Below are 23,552 nucleotides of genomic sequence, written 5' to 3' on the forward strand. Positions count from 1 at the left end.
ATGACAGTCGCAGCATCCCACGGTTACTTGATTGCCATTTGCGACCTTCACTGCCAGCTTCTGACAAGCAAAATGAGTGGGGAAGCTGGCAGTGAGTCATGGTCATGTGACATTGCACTTAACAACCACGTGTGATTCACTTAACAACCACAATTGGAACTGCCGTCATAAGTCAGCATGGTCATGTGATTTTTCGCTGTACAACAGCATCACTTAGCAATAGAGTTGCCAGTCCCGTTTATGGTCGTTAACTGAGGACTACCTGTACCATTCTTTAATTTGACTGTCCATCTATATGGAAACAAAAGAAAATGTAAGAAATGTCTCTTTTGGACAATATTGTATCCAGTACTGAATCTTAGTTGTATTTTTACACTGTCCCACTTAATATTTGATACATGACTTTAACAAACTAAAAATGATACTGCTTTGCACCAGGCACTACTTTTGGCTCATGATAAAGTTGCTGAGCAGGAAATGCAACCAGAATCAGTGGCAGATGAAAAGATCTATGAAAATATTGGGCTGTATGGAGGAGAGACAGTTAAAATTGTTCGCATTGAGAAAGCTAGAGATATCCCATTGGTAAGTATACTAAAATGTGATCTAGGGAAATATTGACTCCCATATTTTTCACACTGCTTGGTCTGATCATTATATTGCCTGTAAAAAAAGGGAATACAAATACTCTCCCTCGGGCATATAAAAGAGAAATGTGCAAATCCATTTTCTCATTCTACTGCTAGCTTTGTGGATTGATATGTGAGACTGAGAAATAATTAGCTTTTGCTCACATTCTCAGAGTCTCCTGAAAATTCTGATCTACTTTAGGCAGACTCAAATGCTGGTTTCTCACGCTTACGCTTCTGCATAAAATTGAATATGTTTTGGAAAATTGAGCAAACGATTAATTCCTGTATTTATAAAGCACAGCTCAACTGTCCCCAATGAATGAATATACTAAAGACCAATTTAAGACACCTATTTGGTATTGCTGTTGTTCTCCATATAAAGCATGCTAATGTTTTTTGGCATTGAAGAATTTATTCATGAATCTTTATAATTCATTCCAGTGCTCTGGGTAAACCATGCAGCAGGATTGTGCTCTTCTGCCCCAATATACTGATTCTATAATTGCACTCAAGTTCATCACAGGATACAGAAAGGAATGTAGAGATGACCCTGGAATGGAGGAACTGTTAAGGGGGGTGAAATAGCAACTCAGTCTGGGAAAATGGAAAGCCCGAGAAAGGAACTCAAGATAACCCCTCCGATTCTATTTGGTACAAGCTGGGGTAGAAAGAAACTCTAATGGGCTTTCACGCTTGTGTTTATTATACCTTATAACAACAAAGTAGCGTTCCTGGAATCCTTGGGATGGGCTTTCTGGCCTGGCATATCTTGAAAGACTGACAGGATACAACCATCTTTACCACTATGTCACAACTCTTCTTCCCAAAGGCACTTTTGCTTTGCTTTTGTCACTTTATAGCCATGTGATAGGTTGGAGAAGGGAAATGAAAAGAAATGGCATCTAGTTACTTTTTCTGGCTCTCTGAGCCACAAAAACTGATTATGACATTAGCAAAGAGATAAACTTTTTTGTAACAATTGGCACAAGATACTATGGAGCATTCTGTGGTTTGTTTGTTTTTTACTCCTGTGCTAACAATAGAAACTAAACAATTCCTTAGAAACTGTATTTTCAGTTTTTATTTCTTTGTTTTCATTAATACCACTGAAACACAAACGTGCATGATTTTCTCACAGCTTGTCTGTCCTAGCTGCTCTGTGGGATAGACTAGAGTGACACATTGATCCTAAGGTGCCTGACTAGTGATTTGAATCTAGGCCTTCCTGGCTCTGATCAAACTTTTTTATTTTAGTTACAAGACATTTCTGATATTTTCAAATGTTCCTTTTTCCATTACGTAGGGTGCTACCGTACGAAATGAAATGGATTCAGTCATCATTAGTCGAATAGTGAAGGGTGGTGCTGCTGAAAAGAGTGGGCTGTTGCATGAAGGTGATGAAGTTTTAGAAATCAATGGAATTGAAATTCGTGGAAAAGATGTTAATGAGGTTTTTGACTTGCTGGTATGTTACATCACTTATTTAATGTCATGAAATTGTAAATTTGTTGCTTAATATAATGCTGTTCCTTTTTTTTTATAAGAATTTTATTAAGTTTCAAACAAAGATAGAAGCTACAGAAAAACAAATTACAAAGAAAAAAGAGAAAAAACTAAAGTGTAGAAACACAAAAGAAAATTTTTTCAAAGTTACAAAAAGACAGCAAGGATATACAAAAATTTCCATAATCAATCCCTTACTCTGTATTAAACTTTGTTGTTTAGTCGCTTCCGACTCTTCGTGACTTCATGGACCAGCCCACGCCAGAGCTTCCTGTCGGTCGTCAACACCCCCAGCTCCCCCAGGGACGAGTCCGTCACCTCTAGAATATCATCCATCCATCTTGCCCTTGGTCGGCCCCTCTTCCTTTTGCCTTCCACTCTCCCTAGCATCATCATCTTCTCCAGGGTGTCCTGTCTTCTCATTATGTGGCCAAAGTATTTCAGTTTTGCCTTTAATATCATTCCCTCAAGTGAGCAGTCTGGCTTGATTTCCTGGAGGATGGACTGGTTTGATCTTCTTGCAGTCCAAGGCACTCTCAGAATTTTCCTCCAACACCACAGTTCAAAAGCATCGATCTTCCTTCTCTCAGCCTTCCTTATGGTCCAGCTCTCGCAGCCATATGTTACTACAGGGAACACCATTGCTTTAACTATGCGGGCCTTTGTTGTCAGTGTGATGTCTCTGCTCTTAACTATTTTATCGAGATTTGTCATTGCTCTTCTCCCAAGGATTAAGCGTCTTCTGATTTCCTGACTGCAGTCAGCGTCTGCAGTAATCTTTGCACCTAGGAATACAAAGTCTTTCACTGCTTCTACATTTTCTCCCTCTATTTGCCAGTTATCAATCAAGCTGGTTGCCATAATCTTGGTTTTTCTGAGGTTTAGCTGCAAGCCAGCTTTTGCACTTTCTTCTTTCACCTTCATCATAAGGCTCCTCAGTTCCTCTTCGCTTTCAGCCATCAAAGTGGTATCATCTGCATATCTGAGATTGTTAATGTTTCTTCCAGAGATTTTAACTCCAGCCTTGGATTCCTCAAGCCCAGCTTGTCGCATGATGTGTTCTGCATACAAGTTGAATAGGTAGGGTGAGAGTATACAGCCCTGCCGTACTCCTTTCCCAATCTTAAACCAGTCCGTTGTTCCGTGGTCTGTTCTTACTGTTGCTACTTGGTTGTTATACAGATTCTTCAGGAGGCAGACAAGATGACTTGGTATCCCCATACCACTAAGAACTTGCCACAATTTGTTATGGTCCACACAGTCAAAGGCTTTAGAATAGTCAATACTGTATTAAACTAAAATCACATTATTTCTATAAATCATTCCATTGGCACATTGTAAAAATCACTAAATACAGTTACTCCCTCCACTTATATTAAAAGAAAAAAAAATCATATAAACCTCCTAATCAACTCCCCCCCCAATGATAACATTTATTTAATTATTTCCTTCCTGCTACTATTCTATACATTTCTGTCTACTATAATAAAGATCAAACTAAAAAAGATATAAATTGTCTGCCATTGTACTTGATAATTCAACAATTTTAATAATCTTAATCATATTAAACCCAAAATCATCCAAATAGAAATTTATTTTTTATTATACCTTAATCCAAATCGTTAAATGAAATCATCCAAACCCTAAAAGCAGTCCAGATAAATATTCTTAAACCCTTATCCCACTTCAGAATAAACCAGAGCATTTACATATCTCCACAGTGTGCACAGAGGTTTTCTCTTGAAAAAATCAAACAGCCCAAATGCCCCCCTGAAAAACTCTGACTTCTCTTCAACAGACCTCCCATACATAATAACCCCTTCTTTTCCATGGTATTCCACCAGAAGCTCAGTTTCACTTGTGGCTTGCAACTCCTTAAATTTCTCCAACTGGACTATAGCATTTCAACAGAAATCCCAATCTCACTCTTAGAAGAAACATTTTTGTTACTATTAAATCCCTCAGTTTCATCCATGACATCCCCAACCAGATGACACATTTTAGACCTCATATTTTCCACAATTCCCTGAATGCCTTGCATAAAAACTTGATAGGAGTCAGAAAGAATCTGTTTAAAATCTTGGTGAAAGTCAGAGAAAGTCTGTTTAAAATCCTCCATGTCTCATGCGGTAGATTATGGCACCCCTAGGAGCTTAACCAGCGAAAGTCGAAGATATGACAGAATTCCGGAATGTGTTTACACAAGTGAAAGTGAGATAAGCAGACAGTTCCCCAGGGAAAGTAGAAGCAGAAAACTGAAAGTTCAAAACAGCCAATTCAATGTGTAGGAAAATGCTAATATCTTCAAATTTAGTACAGAAATAATAACAGGGAGACAATTATTTACTCTCAATCCTTAATATTTGGATGGAAAACAAGCCAAAACTTAAAAAGAATTTTTAAAAAATTAATCCCAAAAATAATGATAAGCACCAAGAGACCCAGCTTCTCCTTGCTGTAGAAAGCCTCTCTTAAGGTATGCGTACTTAAAAGAAATATAAATTGGGTGATCTGAAAATGGGGTGGCCGGTCTTAATGTCCCTTTAAGGCTACAGCATGGCTTGGAAAATGGTGACGTTCCAGCCTCCTGGCTAGCTCTTACCAGTTGAACATGAACGCTGTTTGCGATCTTCTGGCTGCAGGCAGCCATCTGGAGGACAGATGGGTGATTTCAGGTGTTTTCCTTTTTCTGGAAAAACACTCCTGGGCTTCAGGAAAACCTGCCTGCGCCCGAAAAAACTGCCGCATTGTCAGTTCTGCCTGCTGAGCCCATGGGCACAGCTGTTCGGTCCACCATGTCCCCACTGGAAGTCCAGTATAATTCTGCTTCTTGTGCACTCAAATCTCTATGCTTCTAGTATTGTTAATCTTTACTGAGTTTAAAAGATTTGGCCTTTATACCTTATAAACAGCTTATATTTCTTAGGTTCTCTAAAATTCTCTAAAACCTTCTGATGTTTTCCTTAGTATGCCAATAGCAAATAGCAGTTCCAAAGGATCAGTTCTTGGAGTTCCATCAATACCTATTTGTAGAAGTCAGATGTTTTGTTTAAGCTGAACTTTAATGGCGCTGCATAAGTGTCTAATTTTGTATTAATGGAATGTTTAATCTGTATGTTGTAACTATTCCTAATTTAAATATGTGCATACTAACCAAATTTTCCATGCATATCTTAAGAGATAATGAGAATGGCTTCAAGGCTGTATGTTGCACGACAAAAAGCATTGCATCCTCCTCATGATCATCGTCATATTTACTACATACTTTTAACAAGGTGTAATACAAAACAAACACAATAATTACAAATCAGTTGAATTAGTCTGAACCCAGTAAACAAATATTAACACTAAAACAGCCAGCACACAGTATATTAAAACAATGCCCTGGGATACAACCGAGTGTATATACATCCCAAATAATTTAAAACAAGTGTTAGCCTGGAACTCTGTTAAATAAGAGTAGGGCGAAACAACCAAACCCTGTACAACCCCGCTAATTAAGCAGGAAGGTCTTTAAATGTTTTAAGACATCCAGTTTCCAAACAGAAGGGAGTTGATTCCAGGGTCCAGGGCAAAGTCCCTAAAGTCCCAGAATCTGAAGACTGTGATCCTGGGAGTGTTGATTATTCTGTATGCTGCCCTGAGTCATGTACTAAGTCGAGCAGCTCTATAATTGATTAATAAATAAATAAAACTGACAGACTTAAAACACCACTCTATCATATCCCACTCTCTGTTTGCTCAACTCTTCTAAAAGTTCTTTGGCCTAAAAAAGTGAAAACAGTAACAGAGTGGTGTGTGTGTAGGTTAAGACTCCAGCAGATTAGAATATATTGGAATATTGACAAAAAGTTAATTCATGAATACAAAATCAAGAATATAAAATTGCAGTCAATTAAATAAAAAATTTAAACTCCCAAGATTTATAAACTTGTAAACTTGATGAAATTGCTATAATAGGTAAGTGCATTTATTTATTTATCTATCTATCTATCTATCAAATTTGTCACCGCCTATCACCTTCCATCAGAGGGACTCTGTCTTGCAGATACGTTCCATTCTAAGAAGCAATTGTCAAGTCACATGAGGGGTATTTTAAAAATACAAACTTTTTAAAATAGCCAACTGCACACTGGATAGTTATCTAAAGAAATTAGTTTAGATTTTCTTTATATATTTTTTTTATTTTTTATTTTATTTTATATAGATTTTTATAGCAGGATTGGCAACCTGTGGCCCTCCAAATGTTGGTGAATAAAAGCAGGCTGCTCCATCCACCGTTATCACTGGTGTTTCAGTTCAGCAACATCTGGAAGGCCATAATTCCCTCATCCTTGCTTATAATATCATAAGAGAATAAACATGAATACTGAATCATGATTTCTCCACCACCAGAATACCTTTGCATTTTTAAAAATTTAACCACTAACTTCCCAGCTTTCCATTACACCTAATTTGTTTTCTTGTTCTTAATTCAGATATTCAAAAACTAGCAGGATAATAAATTGATATAAAACAATGAAATGAATTGTATTACAGGATCCAGTCTTTTGTTATCCTTGCTTTTGTTTTCTTCATATCTTTTCCTTCTACTTCTTTTGGAATTGCTTGTTCCATCAATCCATAATTTTCCCTTTTTTGGTCCGTAAGGTTATTTGCTTTCATTGAAATTCAATGTACACATTCCTTAAAAGTATTAAAGCAGACACATCCTTTGAAAGGCTCATGTAGCCCCAATTGCCTGTCTGACAGTAAGAACTGTGATAAATGTATAGAAAGGCTTTGCTGGATCAGAACAGAGTTCCATCTCATCAAATACTCTGTCTCCCAAGTGTGACCGGAATAATGGTACCATTCTTGTTGCTGATCTTCTCCTTATGATGCTAGGGCTGATAGATTTGGCTGATTTTTTTTAAAAAAGAAGAAAATGTAGCACTTTAAAATATATGAGAATGCATCCAAATGGAGATGTGAAATCTAGAATCAGTATTCAGGAAGAAGACAGCTGGGCAAGAACAATAATTTACCAAGGATCCCAAGATGGTTTTAAATTGTTATTCACTGATGCTTTTCTTCACAGGCGGACATGCATGGCACTCTTACATTTGTGCTGATTCCCAGTCAGCAGAGCAAGCCCCCACCTACTAAGGAGACAGTGGTATGTGACTGTATCAGATAATACTTTGTGTAACAAACTAAGATGCAGAGGTGCAGTTGATTTATATATTCTGGTTTTGGTTTTGTTAAAAATGTTCTTTTTGTTGATTAATAGAAAGTGTTTCTCAGAGTCCATGGCTGATTTCAGAAGCTAAGCAGGGTCAGGCCACCTATGCCTTGATTCTTGGTTGTAGTGATCTTAGTTACATCATGTTTTGAATTTTACTTAGAATACTGCCATAATTCATTTTCTGAAGGAAGGATACAAGATGTATGAGGAGAAAAATGAAATTTAATTTAAAAAGGACTCTGAGACTTGTATAGTTCTACAAGTGCCTGAACAGTAATTTGAAGCACAAGTTTCCTTTCCAAGAGGCAGGAGAAAATAAATAGGAGAAGATGATAAACTAAAAGGCTTTCTGGACTGTCATGTCCTCATCTTAGTCTTTTCCTGAGTATCTTCTGTCCTTTCCTCATGAGAAGCTTTGGGAGAAGCACAATGGCTAGTAAAAGAGAAGAGAAAGCCCTCCTGTCCTGGCAGCCTTCCTGTTTCTTAATTTACGAATAAATCTACTAATAGTGCATCCTGTGAGTGCTAAAAACTAATGAATAAAATATTAAACTTACTTTCTGGCAATACTAGATATTTGACAAAAGTTAAATGCTATTTATAAGGGGCGCTATGGCTCAGTGGTTAAGATGCCAGGCTTGTCAATCGGAAGGTTGCAAGTTCGGCAGTTCGATTCCTGAGTGCCACATGATGGAGTGAGCTCCCGCACTCACCCCAGCTCTTGCCAACCTAGCAATTCGAAAGCTTGCAAATGCAAGTAGATAAATAGGTACCACTTCATTGGGATGGTAACAGCGCTCCGTGCTTGTCCTGCCAGCCACATGACCATGGAAGCGTCTTCAGACAGTGCTGGATCTTCAGCTAAGAAATGGAGATGAGCACTGCCCCCTAGAGTCGGACACGACTGTGCAGGGGAAACCTTTACCTTTTTAAATGCAATTTAAATTGGAACGATTTGCTTTTGCCATTAAAACTAAGTCCTGATTATAAACAAATATATAAGAAAAGATTTGAATGTTTCTAATTTTAATTATTTTCTGTGCTAGTAACTGCACTAGTAACGTACATTCACCTTATGTGTGGGAATTTTTTATTCTGTTATATTTATTTGTATAATGTATCTAACTGCCTGAAACCAGCCAGAATCTAGGTGGCTTACAGTAATTAAGGGTTAAAAAAACAAGATACAAATAAACAATTGAGTGATGATTAAAATACAAAATTATAAAACTAAGGAGTCGTGCTACAATATGTCAATCCCAAAGGCCCTCTGGAAGCGCTGTTTTCACCAGTTTCTGGAAGACTATGAGGGTGGGGGCCTTGAGTGCTTCAGGTGGCAAGCTATTCCAGAGGGGGGAAACTGCTACAAAGAATGCTTGTGATTGGGCCCCCTCACACCGTACCTACTGGTGAGTAGGGATCCTCAGCAGGCTCTCTGTAGTTGTCCAGGTAGGATGGACAGAAACTATTGGGAAAAAACAGTCTCTGAAATACCCAGGCCCTGAGCCACATAGGGCTTTATAGGTAATAATCAGCATCTTGTATTGCACTTGGAAGTCTTAGTAACCACTGCATTCAGAATCTGCTAAAGTTTCCAGATGGTCTTTAAGAGCAACCCCATGTAGAGTGAGTTACAGTCATCTAACTGAGAGATGACAAGGGCATGAGTGACCATCTTCAGTGCATCCTGTTCCAGGTAAGGCCACAGCTGGTACTCCAGCCAAAGCTGTGCAAAAGCCCTCCTGGCCACAGTCCCCACCTGCTCTTCGAGTAGGAGAGATGAGTTCAGGAGGAACTCCTTATTGCAAGCCTGATTTTTCCAGGTGAGCACAACCCCATCAAGAATCAAAGATGGAACACTGCTGAGATCAACAGCCTCTCCATCTTACTTGGGTTGAGTCTGAGCCTGTTGTTCCCCATCCAAACCCTGACAGCCTCCAACCAGGACTTGACTTCCACTGCATCTTCCAGCAGGCCTGAGGTGGAGATGTGTAACTAGATATAAACATATTGATGATTCTTCACCCCAAATTACCTCAGTGATTTCATCTAGATGTTGAATAGCATTGGGAAGAGGATTGAACCCGGAGGTACTCCCTCCCCCAAACTACCCTCTGGACCTGCCCATTCAGGAAGCAGAACCACCATGACATCGTGCCTTCAATTCCCAACCCCTGCAGGTGGTTGACAGTATCCCAATATCAAATGGTACTAAGAGATAGGAGGATGAGGATGGTCACACCATCTCCATCCAAGCCCCACCAAAGGTCATTTGTGAGAATGACCAGTGCAGTTTTCTGCCCTTGCACAGGTCTGAAGCCAGAATGCCAGGGGTCCAGTTAATTGGTATCCTCCAGAGCCCTCTGCATCTCAGCTCCACTATGTTCTCAGTAACCTTCCACCACAAAAGAATGTAAGAGGACAGAAGTTGTTCAGTTTTGTTGGATTGAAGCTTGGCTTTTTGAGAAGTGGGCAAACCAGTACCTCTTCAAAGACTTTAGGTAGCTTCCCATTAACAGCAGCTCGGATCCAACTCCCAGTCCCCTGCCTGGCTGCTTTAATTAACCAACTGGGGGAGGGATCCAGGCGACAAGTGGCAAAGCTAAGATTGCAGAGGACTCTTGGGCTCTATGGGTCCAAAGGCCTCCCAGGTAACACTATAACATCTTACTTCGTCATTTCTGTAGATTATGCTTATCCATCTTCTAATTAGGAATAGATGCAAGTGATTTTATCTATGATGCTCAGCCAGACAATCACACTGACCAGATCTTCCAGCCCATCCTTCCAGGACACTTTAAACAGTATCTGCCCAGCATTTTGTGGATGCAATAGAGGCAGAGAGGTAATTAGACTTCATAGCCCTTATCGCTGCAACATAGGCTTGCACCTGGGCTCTTACCCGTGTCCAGTCAGATTTGCTTCTTGTTTTCCATTAGCATCACTCAAGATGTCTCTTTGCCTACTTCACTTCACAAACCTCCTCAATAAACTGAGGAGCTGCACAGGATCAGTGGGTAGGGAGAGCCTAGTCAGGGCCAATCTTATTAAGTGCCGGGTTGCCTCTGTATTCCCGTGGTCAACAAGGAGCCTAACAAAAGTGCCCTCCAGGTTCCTGGGGAACTCCAGGACATCAGATGTTCCTGTTGGATCCATCAGATGTTCTATTCATGTGTGAGATTTTTTAATTCTGTTCTTGAAATAAGAATATTTTTAAAAGCGGGGGGACGGGACTTCTTACTAGAAATTAATCCTTAGAATTGCTTATCCATTTTTGTGGCTATATCCTTTTGCATCCTAGATCCACGTGAAAGCTCACTTTGACTACGATCCTTCTGATGACCCTTATGTCCCTTGCAGAGAGTTAGGTCTGTCTTTTCAAAAAGGAGATATACTCCATGTGATCAGCCAAGAAGATCCAAATTGGTGGCAGGCTTATCGAGATGGAGATGAAGAAAATCAGCCTTTGGCAGGCCTTATTCCAGGTACTTAATGTTAAGAAAAGCAGACCGTTCACACAGACACTCATAAATAAATAACTAAATAACACCCCCCCCCACTGGGGGGGCATTTCAGATGCTTCATGTTGATCCCTTGAGCAAAGAAAACTTTATATTTTGTATGAATCCTTCTAATATGATGCAATCCTTTCCCCTTTTTTGAAGAGTTGATAAAAGGCAGAAGCCATAGCATAGTTGGTGCCAGCAGCTTAGTGGCTTGGTCTTCCCCTTGGTTTTTAATCATGAAAACTTAATGTTTGGTTATGTGATAGTTTAATTGTTACATCTTCAACAATAGTATCACATTTTAACTAGTTTTTTCTGTGTATTTGAAATGTAATCAATAATCTTGGAAATAGAAGGCAATATGTGTAAGCACTATAAGTCTTGAACAGAATATGTAGGAAATGTATTGAAGTTAGAAAGAAAGTGCTCACTGTATGGCAAAAGCTTGCAACTGAAATGGCTCCTACTATATAGAGCAAATAATAAATTTAGATTGTTGTTTAAGATGCAGGAATCCTCCAGTCCCTAAGATGAAGCAAGACAAAATGGGCTTATTATAAACTCTAGTTTTAGGATCTTTTATTTAAATTGCTAAAAAATATACTTTTTCACAAGAAGAATATTCTAATATTTTCCCATGTTAATGACTATCAAAGTATCAAAACCTTCATTACAGCCTTTAGTCCAAAGAACACTACAATAAAAATACATAAACCTATAATTAATAAAACTAGAAAGTAGACATAAAATACAATAAAATTACGTAAAATAAATAAAGTAACAATAACAGCAGTTGTTTCATTTGGTTAAGAAGAAATGGGTACTTACTCAACAAACATCAATTCCTGTTTCTGGATAACTTTTTTATAATTAATTTGAACTTGAACCCATTTTATGTCATTGTCTCGACTTGCCAGATATATATAAAATGGAGCAAAATTGCATTGATTACAAGGTGAGAAGAGTATTCCTTATACAATTTTATGAAAAATATAAGCTTAGTGAATTTTTCAAATATCTTCAGTAGGAGCTTTCTTCAAAATCTTAACTGATACGTTGTTTTGATTATACTTAATTCTACTATTGCCTGTGCATCAGAATACCAGTGAAATGGCTGTTTTACTATAGAATATGAATTCCATTTCAGGGGATTATCTTCCTCCGTGTTCTTAAAAGAACCAAAAGCCCATTTGGAAATGCTGTCAAAATAATGTAGTTTATTATTTTGAGAAAGGTACTGTAATGTTTTTCCAGTGTTAATTCTTATATGTATCTTCTTCCATGAAGGAAAAAGTTTTCAGCAGCAAAGAGAAGCAATGAAGCAAACTATAGAGGAGGACAAAGAACCAGAAAAATCAGGTAAGTGTAAGACTTAAGAAATACCTGCGTTAGCTAGCTCAGTGTTTTTCAAACTTGGGAACTTTTAAGATGTGTGGACTTCAACTCCCAGAATTCCCCAGCCAGCATGCCCTGGAAGTTGAAGTCCACACATCTCAAAGTTGCCAAGTTTGAAAAAAAACTGAGCTAGATGTGAAAAGAAACAGAGTACTTTGAGCCTGAGCACCCCTCTCAAGACAAATCAATTGTCCAGATAGTAAATCCATCTATAGCTGCCACCACTAAAACGGAGAATGCTTCAAAAATAAGTTTTTTTTCTTTTTCTGTCTTTTCTAAGCATAGCACCTCTGTGCTGTTTATTTAAGCAGATGGCATTTTTTCAGGGGTCAGCATCACTCTGGAAAAAGGTGCAGCTGCTTTATGAGTTGCACCGGCTTTATTCATTGACTCCTTTAAGCAACATCACGTCTGGTGTGCGTGGAGGGGGCTCACGTGGATTCAAACGAAACCCAGAAATCATGTCTGTGTGCATAACGTAGTCTTAATGCACTTTATATCATCACTGTGCTTACAGTCCTCAGCCCCTTCTGTAAAAGTTACAAACTGCCTATTCCTGCTTTAAACTGTAAGCTTATTAACAAGGTCTTTCTTAAACGCAGTTCTTATATGATAGCTTGCAATTTTAGATTCCTAACAAGTATTGTTATTTTTTTTTAAAAAACAGACTGAGTTGGGTAACTGACCTTTTTTTTTGGGGGGGTTACCTTTAGGAAAACTTTGGTGTGCAAAGAAGAACAAAAAGAAACGGAAGAAAGTTTTGTATAATGCCAACAAAAATGATGGTAAGAAAGTGACCCCAAGATATTTTTTCTAGATAAATGAAGTATTAATGGGATATGGTATAACTTTCCTTTCTTCCTTTTTTTTCACTTTGCCAAAATGCAGTTGTTATAGCTCAGTTGCTCACTTTAAAAATAAATTTATCATAAACAACCATTTAAAATGTTTGAAATATATCTTATATGTTCTCTTGTCCCTTGTTCCTTTTGTTCAGTTTTTGTCACACATTCATGATTGCCACCATATTGCAGCTCTTCTTTGAGAGTTCGTTGTCTCCACAGCAGTTCAGAAATGATGCCAGTCTCTCTTCAGGGATATGAGTGTTTCTTTTGATCAGGATCGAAAGTTTGGTGGGAAGCATATCTATTTTGAAAGCAACACCTCATGTATGAAGAAAGGTGCCAAAAAGGATGTGAACGCAATTCTACATCTGGTGTTTTGGACCAAAGCTTCACTGAATAATTTTCTTAATATATTAAAGGCATCTCAGACTACTTTTACTATTGATTTAAATTCTAGCCTTGTCAATCTGTATCATACATGTGTATGTGTGTACATATATGTGTGTGTGCATTTGTGTCACACCTATAGTTTATTAATAACTACTAATGGAAAGCTTTTTGAATCACACATACACTGTAATTTGATATCAGCTTTACCAAATTGTAATATAACACTTCACAGTACACGTGCCCACATTTGTTACATATATAACACGAACAAATGTTGCATTGGGATAGCTAGGGTGATTAAAAATAGTAGAATTAAGTTTTAAAGCAAAACAGTCCAACGGAAGGAAAGTTGACAAAAATCACATCATGCTTTACCATTTACTTGATTTACTAGGGAGATGTAGCATCCACCTGTATTAGTCCATCTTTATAAGAAAGGTTAGTTAAGAAATATTGAAGTTTTACAAGAAAAGAGAATTAACTGGGCTCTTTGGGGGGGGGGGGGTTGCTTAGCTTAGTATCTTAATTCCTAACAGTAGAACACAGAAAATCTAGGTATTTCCACTTCAGCACATTTTAAGTTAAAATAACCAAAGATCAATGGTATAGAATCCCATAGATAAAACACACAAAATACATTAAAATCAAAAAAAGCATCTATTACACTTACGAAAAGTGCTTTTTTCACTAAGTATTTGAAGCTAGAGGAGTTAATCTGTTGTGTGGTAGTTACACTAGTTTAATTGTGGACTATTTTCTGAGCAGTATTCATCTTACGGGAATCTTTCACTGAAGATGTGATGAAAGTCATTTGATGAGTCAGAACCCTCTTGCCCTCAGTCACACACAAAATTTTGTCCTTTGCCCTTCTCCTTATTCTGTTGGATTTGTTCACTTGCTTGCTTACACTTTCCTGCCCCCTCATCCAGCAAGCAGAGATGAGGGTGTCTAAACCCTTCCAGGACACTCAGACATAGTGGACTGTGAAAGGAGAGAGATAGTCAGATAGGAGGGGTGTGCAGCTCAATCAAAGAGAACATTATACAAAGGCGACTGCCACTCGTTCCGTTTAAGTCATAACCTTACTAATAGCCAACCACTGTTTTAAGGGGTGGTGGGAGCACATGCACTACCTATCCTCAGATGCCCTCTTCTCCAGCATAGTCATGCTGTGCACGTGTGGGAATTTGACTAAGAAGGTAGCATGCATATTATAGCTCATAGGATGCCCAGATTGGGTGGGTGGATGGATGGATGGATGGATGTAAGAAATAGAGTGACAGCAACAGAAATGAGAGAAAACACTTCAAATTATTAAAATCCAAACAATTCTGATATTTGGAAAATAATGCTTATATTTCTCAGCCAGTCAATGATGCAAGAAGAATTATAGGGGGGGGGAAAGCTTTTCTTTAAACCTGTACATTTATTTCGGGCTTTCTTTTTGAAGATTATGACAACGAGGAGATTTTGACTTATGAGGAAATGTCACTTTATCACCAGCCAGCAAATAGGAAACGACCTATTGTCCTGATTGGTCCCCAGAACTGTGGCCAAAATGAACTGTGGCAAAGATTAATGCATAATGAAGCTGACCGATTCGCTTCCGCAGTTCCTCGTAAGTTGAAATGGGGGCATGTCGCTGCTCAAATTCTTAATATGTCATTTTCCAAGCTTAGTACACTTGATATATAGTGATATTGAGGGAAGATGCTTTAGTCTAGTCTTCCTTAGATGTGTATTTGTTATTAAATATGTCTTGCATAAATATGAAGTTATTGTAAAGAGAAATTTGCCAACTTCATTCACTAAAACTTCACATTATTACCAATTTAGTTATGTCTCATTTACAAGAATGTCTTATTGTTCTGTTTATGTTTCAATAATTTCAATTGTATGTGTCATTCCTTGCATCCTGTGTTCAACTGTATTCTTAATTCATCTGCATGCCTGGAAATGTGCTATATATGACTGGATATATGTCAGAAATTGTTGCAACATGTAACAATTTTTGAGCTCATTTAAAGAATTGAAGTATTCTGGATATTGAGCTCAAAGCTCTTAATTTAGCTCAAGAACACTCTGCTGAAAAAAGTTCTTTTCCAGATAGCTGTTCTTCATAAAATCTTGAAAACTGATATATTATAAATGTCGTTTATGTAGGTTCTTACTCAAGGTTTACTAAGTTTGCTTACTGGTCTTTTCAGATACAACACGGAATAGGAGGGACAATGAAGTAGTTGGCAGGGATTACCATTTTGTATCACGGCAAGTATTTGAGACTGATATTACAGCAGGAAAGTTTATTGAGCATGGTGAATTTGAGAAGAATCTGTATGGTACCAGCATAGACTCTGTCCGGCAGGTGATCAATTCTGGGAAGATATGTCTCTTAAATCTTCATACACAGGTAATGAAATTGCTTTTGGACTCTGACGTTTTAAATGCTAGGTTGCAGTTGTTCAGCTTGAGTATATTTTTGATGAAACCTTATATTATTTAGTGATTAACATGAAAATTGTTTCTGCCTTGTTAAGAAATTTAAACAATGGTTGCAAATTCTGCATGTTCAGTGGTTTATTTGTATTGAGCATCAGTTTATGTGACAGTGATGCTGAAACACTTCTAGTTGAAGACAATTATCTTAACTTTCTCTTTGGAGACTAGCTGTTGCAACTTTTCACATCCAAGTTCTTACCACCACAGACACAGGATGTTGTGCATCCCTGTAATATATTTGGTCATGCCCCAATAAATCTTGGTATACATACCAATGTACTAGCAAGAAATCTGTAGATATTTTCAGTTTTTTCAACAGTCAAGTTTAGGAGATAATTATTTTTTTTAGAGAAGCCTTATATTTTCATCTGCTATCCTTTAACTTATTTTATGGGCTTTATGATTTTCATATTTAAAAGTGGAGAAACAAAGAATGATCATATACAGTGCTTGAAAACAACTGCAAATTTCAATAGCTTTGTTAATCACATTTGGCAGGATATATTTATGACTTCCTAAAAAAGTCGTAAGCCCAAATCTACATTTTTTTAATATTAAAGAAGTACTTTTATACTACTAACATGTAAAAAGGATTTTCATTACATAGCTTTAGCTTTTACCTGTAGTGCTTTCTATACTACTTCTGGGTAACATAGCCTAATATTAAGAAGACTGGTCTTGAATTCAGTTGCCCAAATTCAGTCCGTTTCTAATTTGTATCATGTTATGCTAGTTCATCCAACATAACCTGTTTGTTTTTATGGTTCTTACAGTTTAGTAAGAAATGCGTAATACTATTGACAGTGGATAATTGGCATTTCTAATGGTTTCATTTTGTTTGGTATGGATTTTAATAGCACACATTTGTTTTTCACATTAGTCTTTGAAAAGTTTACGGAATTCAGACTTGAAACCATATATTATCTTCATTGCACCACCTTCACAAGAACGGCTTCGGGCACTGCTGGCTAAAGAGGGCAAAAATCCAAAGGTAATACTCATTGGTAATGTTTTCAATTGTGTTGTATAAGCTTTTGGATAAGCCCACCTTTGTAATGTATACCAATATATGTTTTCAGCCTTTTTATATTTTCCTGTAATATTCCAATCTATTCCCTTATGGCTGAGTGCCCTTGTCATGTTGGTAATGTTTAAAGAGGGAAGTTATATGGTTATGTTCTAACCTACTGGCTCTACTAGAGTTTTGGTTCTGGTATGAGGAGAAACTTAATTGATTTCCCTTTTGTGTTGACGATCTTGTTAAGTAGCATCCATCTGTGTTTAACAAGTAACAAAAGATTTTCCCCTAGTTCTTAAAGTTAGCCTAAATTTGTGTAGTAAGTTCTACTAAGTTAAGGGAGATAAGTTTAATAAAAGCAAGGAGAAAACAAAGATAGACTTCTTTGGCCTCCCTCACAAACTTCCACTGCTGGTTAAAATTTATCAGAAATTCTTTGGATTCAAAAGAAGAAAGAAAAGGAGTAGTTTTTATCCTGAGACCCATCTGTCTTATATATTGTTTCCTCTTATGCAGCTGAGTGCTGCTTTTCTATAAGGCTATTGTGTGTGAGAGAAACAGCAAGAGAAATATTTACTGATACAGGATATTTTTCCACTTCAATTTCAGCCAGAAGAACTAAGAGAAATCATAGAGAAAACCAGAGAGATGGAGCAAAACAATGGCCATTACTTTGATACAGCGATTGTGAATTCTGATATTGATAAAGCATATCAAGAATTGCTTCGTTTAATTAACAAACTTGATACAGAACCTCAGTGGGTTCCATCCTCTTGGCTGCGATGAAAAATAACCATGCCAGTGAAAAAAAGGTCTTTGCCAATTGCATCCTTCTCATCCTTGCTAATTTGTTCACTCGTTAAGTCCAACAATGTTGCTGTGATTGTAGAATGTCTGACTTTCTATACTTCTAATTAGACACAGTGTGAAAAAGCCACATTTTAATTATTTAAGTACTTTTTCTAACAGCTTCTTTTTGTCTAAAGTTTTGTTCTTCAAGCAAGTATATGCGTGCAGTCCATGATCATTATTAATATTGGTTACTTAACATTGGTAACTTAATGATCTAATGAAATTACTATAGCTTTCAAAAATACCTTTACAAAATATTGGATAATGAAATAATCAGGAGGAAAAAGGAACTAATCTGCACATTTTCTTCTTAATAGTATAAAGGGGCCACGTACGGAGGTGTCCTTAGGCTTGAAATTGTTTTTAATGAAACATTCCTTTATCCAATAGCACTGCAATTTTTTTTGAAAATATGTACAATGTAAATAAACATTTTTTGTCTTTAGATACTTTGTAAATCAGATTGATAGCTTATTAAATAACAAGGTTCCATTGAAGATGAATTCTATATATAAGTCAATATTTTAGATCTGATATTTTTATGGATCTTTCCCCTTTTGTCTACATCAGTTGATTGGGAGCCACTGTTATCCCAAGGAACTGTGGAACATTTTAGAATGGAAGCTATATTTTTATGACAATAATTCTTATATGGATTTTTTTACAAGGCTTTGCTTCCTTACAGTGTAAAATTGTTTTCATAAACAAAAAAACAGACTTGGGGAATAGTGAATATTAGTGTATATTCTTGTATTTTTATACCTAGGCACAAGATGTCTCATGGCTGTTGGAGTTAATATTAAGTAATCAGGTTACAGCCCTGGAACAGTAAGATAATATGAATGTTAGGAACTTGTCCTGTTCTCTTTTCTAGAACCATCAGATCCCTACTGAAAACATCCATTGGTTAAATATTGCAGCTTCTCTAGTAGTAGCTCTTTTTGAGATAGATGAGTTTTGTTACTTCCTTGTTGATGGCACCCTTGAATGTGAATATTAATCATTGTTTTTCTCAATCATAGCTTTTATTTTTATATACTGTCTTACACTGGAATTACTTCAACATGTAGTTGAATAGGTGAAGTATTAGCTCTTTCTCTATGTTCTTTCATTTTTTCCCTCGTAAAATATGAAATAGAAAAGAATTCAGCAAGAATAGTACTTTTTTTGTTCATTGTTGTACATGCTATATGGCACATAGAGGCTGTGGGAAAAGTGGTTTAAGAACAAAATTCCTCACTATTGTAGACATCCATCAGCAAGCAAAAGAACAAAATCTGGAAATATAAAACAGTTCCCTCCCATTCAAATTCTGTATAAATGGTCTTATATTTATAAAGTGATGGTAAAATAATCACCCAGTAATGTGCTTCATCCAATAAAACCTCAGTAGATAACAGAAATGATATGGAATAATTCCTGTCAAATATGAGACATAATTATGCATCTCAAATAGTCAACATTGCCTAGAATGCATGACACAGAAATGATGTGTTTTTTCTTCATTTGATTTGGATCGTTCGTAAATATTGGTGATTGTTACAGATCATTTGAGATGTAATGCATCCTAGCTTTTTTCTTTGCTTAAGAGATAAGAATGCACTATAGGATCACGTAATTTACTTCCCATCCTGTCCTGCCTTATATATAACTTAGTTTTGCTTATTCTGGTTAAACTTGCATTGAACATTTAAAACCTAGTTAAGTTTGTAGACCAGGTGTACAACTTTGAAACATATGTCTTGTTCTTCATACCTATGGCTAAAAAATGGCCATATCTCAGCACCTTTAGCTAATCTTGAAAAGTTTAGCGAGGTTGGGTTTGGATGGGAATTCATCAGAAAATCCCAGGGCTGTAGATTAAACTGAGAAGTTGAAAAAGGCAGGGAAAGCACTTCAGTTTTGTTGTTACTAAGGATACTTCAAGCAAATGTCTATGAAGTCACAAGGGATCAAGCACAACTTAATAGTAGATTTTACCGTTAAAGTGTTGTGTCTGCAGGATTACACTGTGGATATAAAAATCTGTATTTGATCTTTTGCAATACACTGCGTGCACAATTATTAGGCAAGTTGTATTTTTGAGGATGAATTTCATTATTGAACAACTACAGTGCTCTCAGTCAATCCAAAATGTTAATAAACCTCAAACCTGAATATTTAAGAAAGTAAAACTGAGATTTTGGCTTTCTTAGGAGCATATCTATATGTGCAGAATTATTGGGCAACTATTAGTGTGCAGAATTATTATGCAACTAAATGAAAAATGAAAATTCCCCCATCTCACTCGTTTATTTTCATCTGTTAAAGTGAGAATAATAACTCAAAGTTTACAAATAAACATTCCTGACATTTCAAACAAAAAATCAGTGACCAATATAGCCACCCTTCTTTGCAATAACAGTCATAAGCCTTCCATTCTGTCAGTTTCTTGATCTGTTGAGGATCAACTTTTTGTGCAGCAGCAACCACAGCCTCCCAGACACTGTTCAGAGAGGTGTACTGTTTTCCTTCACCGTACATCTCCCGTTTGAGAAGGGCCCACGAGTTCTCAATAGGGATTAGGTCAGGTGAGGAAGGGGGCCATGTCATTATTCTTTCATCTTTGAGGCCTTTACTGGCTAGCCACACAGTGGAGTACTTCGATGCATGCGATGGAATTCCTGCATAAACATCATGGTCTTTTTGAAAGATGCAGACTTTTTCCTGTACCACTGCTTGAAGAAAGTGTCTTCTAAAAACTGGCAGTAGGTTTGGGAGTTGATTGTGAGTCCATCTTCAACCCGAAAAGGTTCAACTAGCTCATCTTTAATAATACCAGCCCATACCAGTACCCCACCCCCACCTTGCTGGCATCTGAGTCGAAGTGGAGCTCTGTGCCCGTTACTGATCCAGCCACGGGCCCATCCATCTGGTCCATCAAGAGTCACTCTCATCAGTCCATAAAACCTTCGAAAAATCTGTCTTCAGATATTTCTTGACCCAGTCTTGCCATTTCAACTTACGTGTCTTGTTCAGTGGTGGTCGAGTTTCAGCCTTCCTTACCTTGGCCATGTCTCTGAGCACTGAACACCTTGTACTTCTGGGCACTCCAGGTAGGTTGCAGTTCTGGAATATGACCGCACTGGAGGATAATGGGTTCCTGGTAGCTTCACGTTTGATTCTTCTCAAATCTTTGGCAGTTAATTTGCATCTTTTTTTCTCAACACATTTCTTGCGACCCTGTTGACTATTTGCAACAAAAGGTTTGATGGTTCTGTGGTTACACCCCAATATCTTAGCAATTTCAAGAGTGCTGCATCCCTCTGAAAGACTTCTTACAATTTTTGACTTTTCAGAGTCAGTTAAATCTCTTTTGGCCCGTTTTGCCTGAGGAAAAGCTGCCGCCTAATAATTATGCACACCTTGATATAGGGTGTTGATCTCCTTAGGCCACACCCTCCCTCATTACACAAATACACATCACCTGATACGCGTATATCCAATAAGCATTCAGGTTTATACAGCTTGGAAGTGGAAAATATGCATAAAAATGATATGGTCAAAATACTCACTCGCCTACTAATTGTGCACACAGTGTAGGTGTAACATTTATATGCATGTGAAATACCAACCTACAACTTTTTTCACTATCGTACTTGAATTCTGGTGTGATCCAGGGTGCATTCTGGGGCAATAGGTGAATTAATGAAGCCACAGCAATGAGTGTATTGAATTTTAAGATGCACAAAGCAATGAAACCCTTTGTTACATTGGTTGCCTTTTGAATTTCTAAGTTTAAGAATCTAACCAATTACAGTTTGCTGAACAAAGAAATTACTAAATATTATAAGGAGTTTTAAAAATCTACAAAAAATTTAGTTACACAGATGCAACAAAGCCAATTAATAGTATTAAGATTGTTAAATCGTATTTTATAAATCAACCAATAATAAGAAATTTAGTCCTTTATTCTACTGCTGAAAGCATGTATTTTGAAGGCTGTTTCAGTCTCTCAAAATGCATGATTAGAAAAAAATTAGAGACATTGAATATGCTATTATTTAAGTGTTTTGCTGTATGCTGAATGAGAGTTTGTACTGGATTTTTCTTGGCTATTGAAATGGGGACATTTTTAATCAAGTGAACATTATCTCATTGACATGAATGTAACCATGTCTTTCTAAAAAGGACAGTAAGAGGCTGATGGGATGAGTTTGCAGCTTGTAAGGTAACTGTACCCATGCACCAATGCTATAAACTGTATGCTAATGTTAAAATGTGTACTTCTTGCCTTCAAGTATATGTTAACTGTTAATATATGTTCATTTTAGTGGCTTAACATTACAAATTATTGTAAGAAAGATAAATGTATGGAACTGGACAAGATGACTGCAGTGCAGTCTGTTGTGGTAATGAGCACCATCAGCTTTGTTCCAAATAGCCTTCTACTGGCTTGATGCTTCCAGACGTGTTGGGGCTCTGCAGCTCCCAGAATTCCCGGGCAGCCTGGTCATGGTGAATTCTGTGACTTGCAGTCATAAGACATATGGAGAGTGTTTGATTGGTGAAGGCTAATAATAATGAGCTTATTTTGGCTATTAGGGCTGTGCGTGCTTTGATGATTCAGAAGAATTCCCTTTTGTGAGCATAATGCCTCTCTGTTTATTAAAACATCTTGAATTTTTAGGGAATCTGGCAGGCCTGAAAAAAGGGTGCCACTGCTTAAAGGAACTCACTTATTAAAAATTAGTGCAACTCTTAAAGCAGAATTACCTTTTTATTCAGGCTCCTATGGAAGCTGGAAAAAGGTCAGGCTGTTTTAAGGAGCAGTAGAGAAGTGCTGTACTCAAACAAGGCCTCAAGCACTTCTGAATGAAGTGCACACAGCCCTCTTGACTATCATTGCATTTAACATTATAAAAAATTATTTCCACTAACGTTACCCTGACTTGTTGCAGGGAGTCTCCAAACTCTGTGGAATAGAAGTGGAGTTACCAGTTGTGGAAGAATTGTTCTACCAGTGGTATTTTTTCAGCTGGCAGATGAACAGAGTTGGATATAATTTACTATAGAGATGTGATGGCAGTTCCTAAAGCCACTATGTACTATGAAGACAAAAGCCACCTGATTTTTTATACTTGCTTGAAGCCCTTTTACTATTCAATTGCATCAGTCCAATTTACTTTTCTGTAATGATTAGGGAACCATGTTGGCCCAAGGCCTTATCTGTGAGAGTATAATTCAGGTCCATCAGATTAGCAGACTAAACGTTTACTTGGGCGTGATAACTAACATTCTCTGTGCATTGCTCTCCCGTTTGCAGAAAGAGGTAAGTTAGTAGAGATGACTAACTGCACAGCTGATTCTCGGTGACTTTTTCCAAATGTTAGAAGTTTGCCCAAGAATATTTAAATAAAAACTCATAATCCTTGAATAAGTTTCAGAATATTTTCAACCTGACTTAGCAATTCAGATGCAGCTTGTAACATCCTTAAGGTACGGACTGAACAAATGAAACTTGAATATTGCATGTGTTAAATTGTGGACTTTTTCACTGTCCTTTGAGAAAGAATTAGCAAATCTTGCACCATTATTTGCTTACCAAAAATAAAGTTCACTTCTTACTTATATTGCATCAAGTGTATGTTTTGTATACACCAGAATCTTATGCTCATCTGTAAATTTGCCTTTGAAGGGGAGGGG

At 37.2% G+C, this 23,552-nt stretch overlaps 1 protein-coding gene across 2 annotated transcripts in view; it reads left to right on the forward strand.

The window, feature by feature from the left end:
• PALS1 (protein associated with LIN7 1, MAGUK p55 family member) overlaps positions 1 to 20,818 on the forward strand; it is a 62,369-nt gene extending 41,551 nt beyond the window's left edge. Inside the window, exons 5-15 of one of the 2 annotated variants that reach the window (XM_063289787.1) lie at positions 439 to 585; positions 1,936 to 2,097; positions 7,216 to 7,293; positions 10,664 to 10,847; positions 12,156 to 12,227; positions 12,977 to 13,048; positions 14,949 to 15,116; positions 15,706 to 15,908; positions 16,878 to 16,988; positions 17,625 to 17,827; positions 18,634 to 20,818. In XM_063289787.1, the coding sequence (XP_063145857.1) occupies positions 439 to 585; positions 1,936 to 2,097; positions 7,216 to 7,293; positions 10,664 to 10,847; positions 12,156 to 12,227; positions 12,977 to 13,048; positions 14,949 to 15,116; positions 15,706 to 15,908; positions 16,878 to 16,988; positions 17,625 to 17,801 (1,374 nt within the window). In that variant the 3' untranslated portion in view covers positions 17,802 to 17,827; positions 18,634 to 20,818. Of the gene's footprint in view, positions 1 to 438; positions 586 to 1,935; positions 2,098 to 7,215; positions 7,294 to 10,663; positions 10,848 to 12,155; positions 12,228 to 12,976; positions 13,049 to 14,948; positions 15,117 to 15,705; positions 15,909 to 16,877; positions 16,989 to 17,624; positions 18,365 to 18,633 lie in introns of those variants that run through there. The other variant, XM_063289786.1, reaches the window with a different exon arrangement.
• Positions 20,819 to 23,552: the final 2,734 nt, after the last annotated feature.

The sequence above is a fragment of the Candoia aspera genome, chromosome 1 (genome assembly GCF_035149785.1).
Source record: "Candoia aspera isolate rCanAsp1 chromosome 1, rCanAsp1.hap2, whole genome shotgun sequence".
In the NCBI taxonomy this organism is placed as follows: domain Eukaryota; kingdom Metazoa; phylum Chordata; class Lepidosauria; order Squamata; family Boidae; genus Candoia; species Candoia aspera.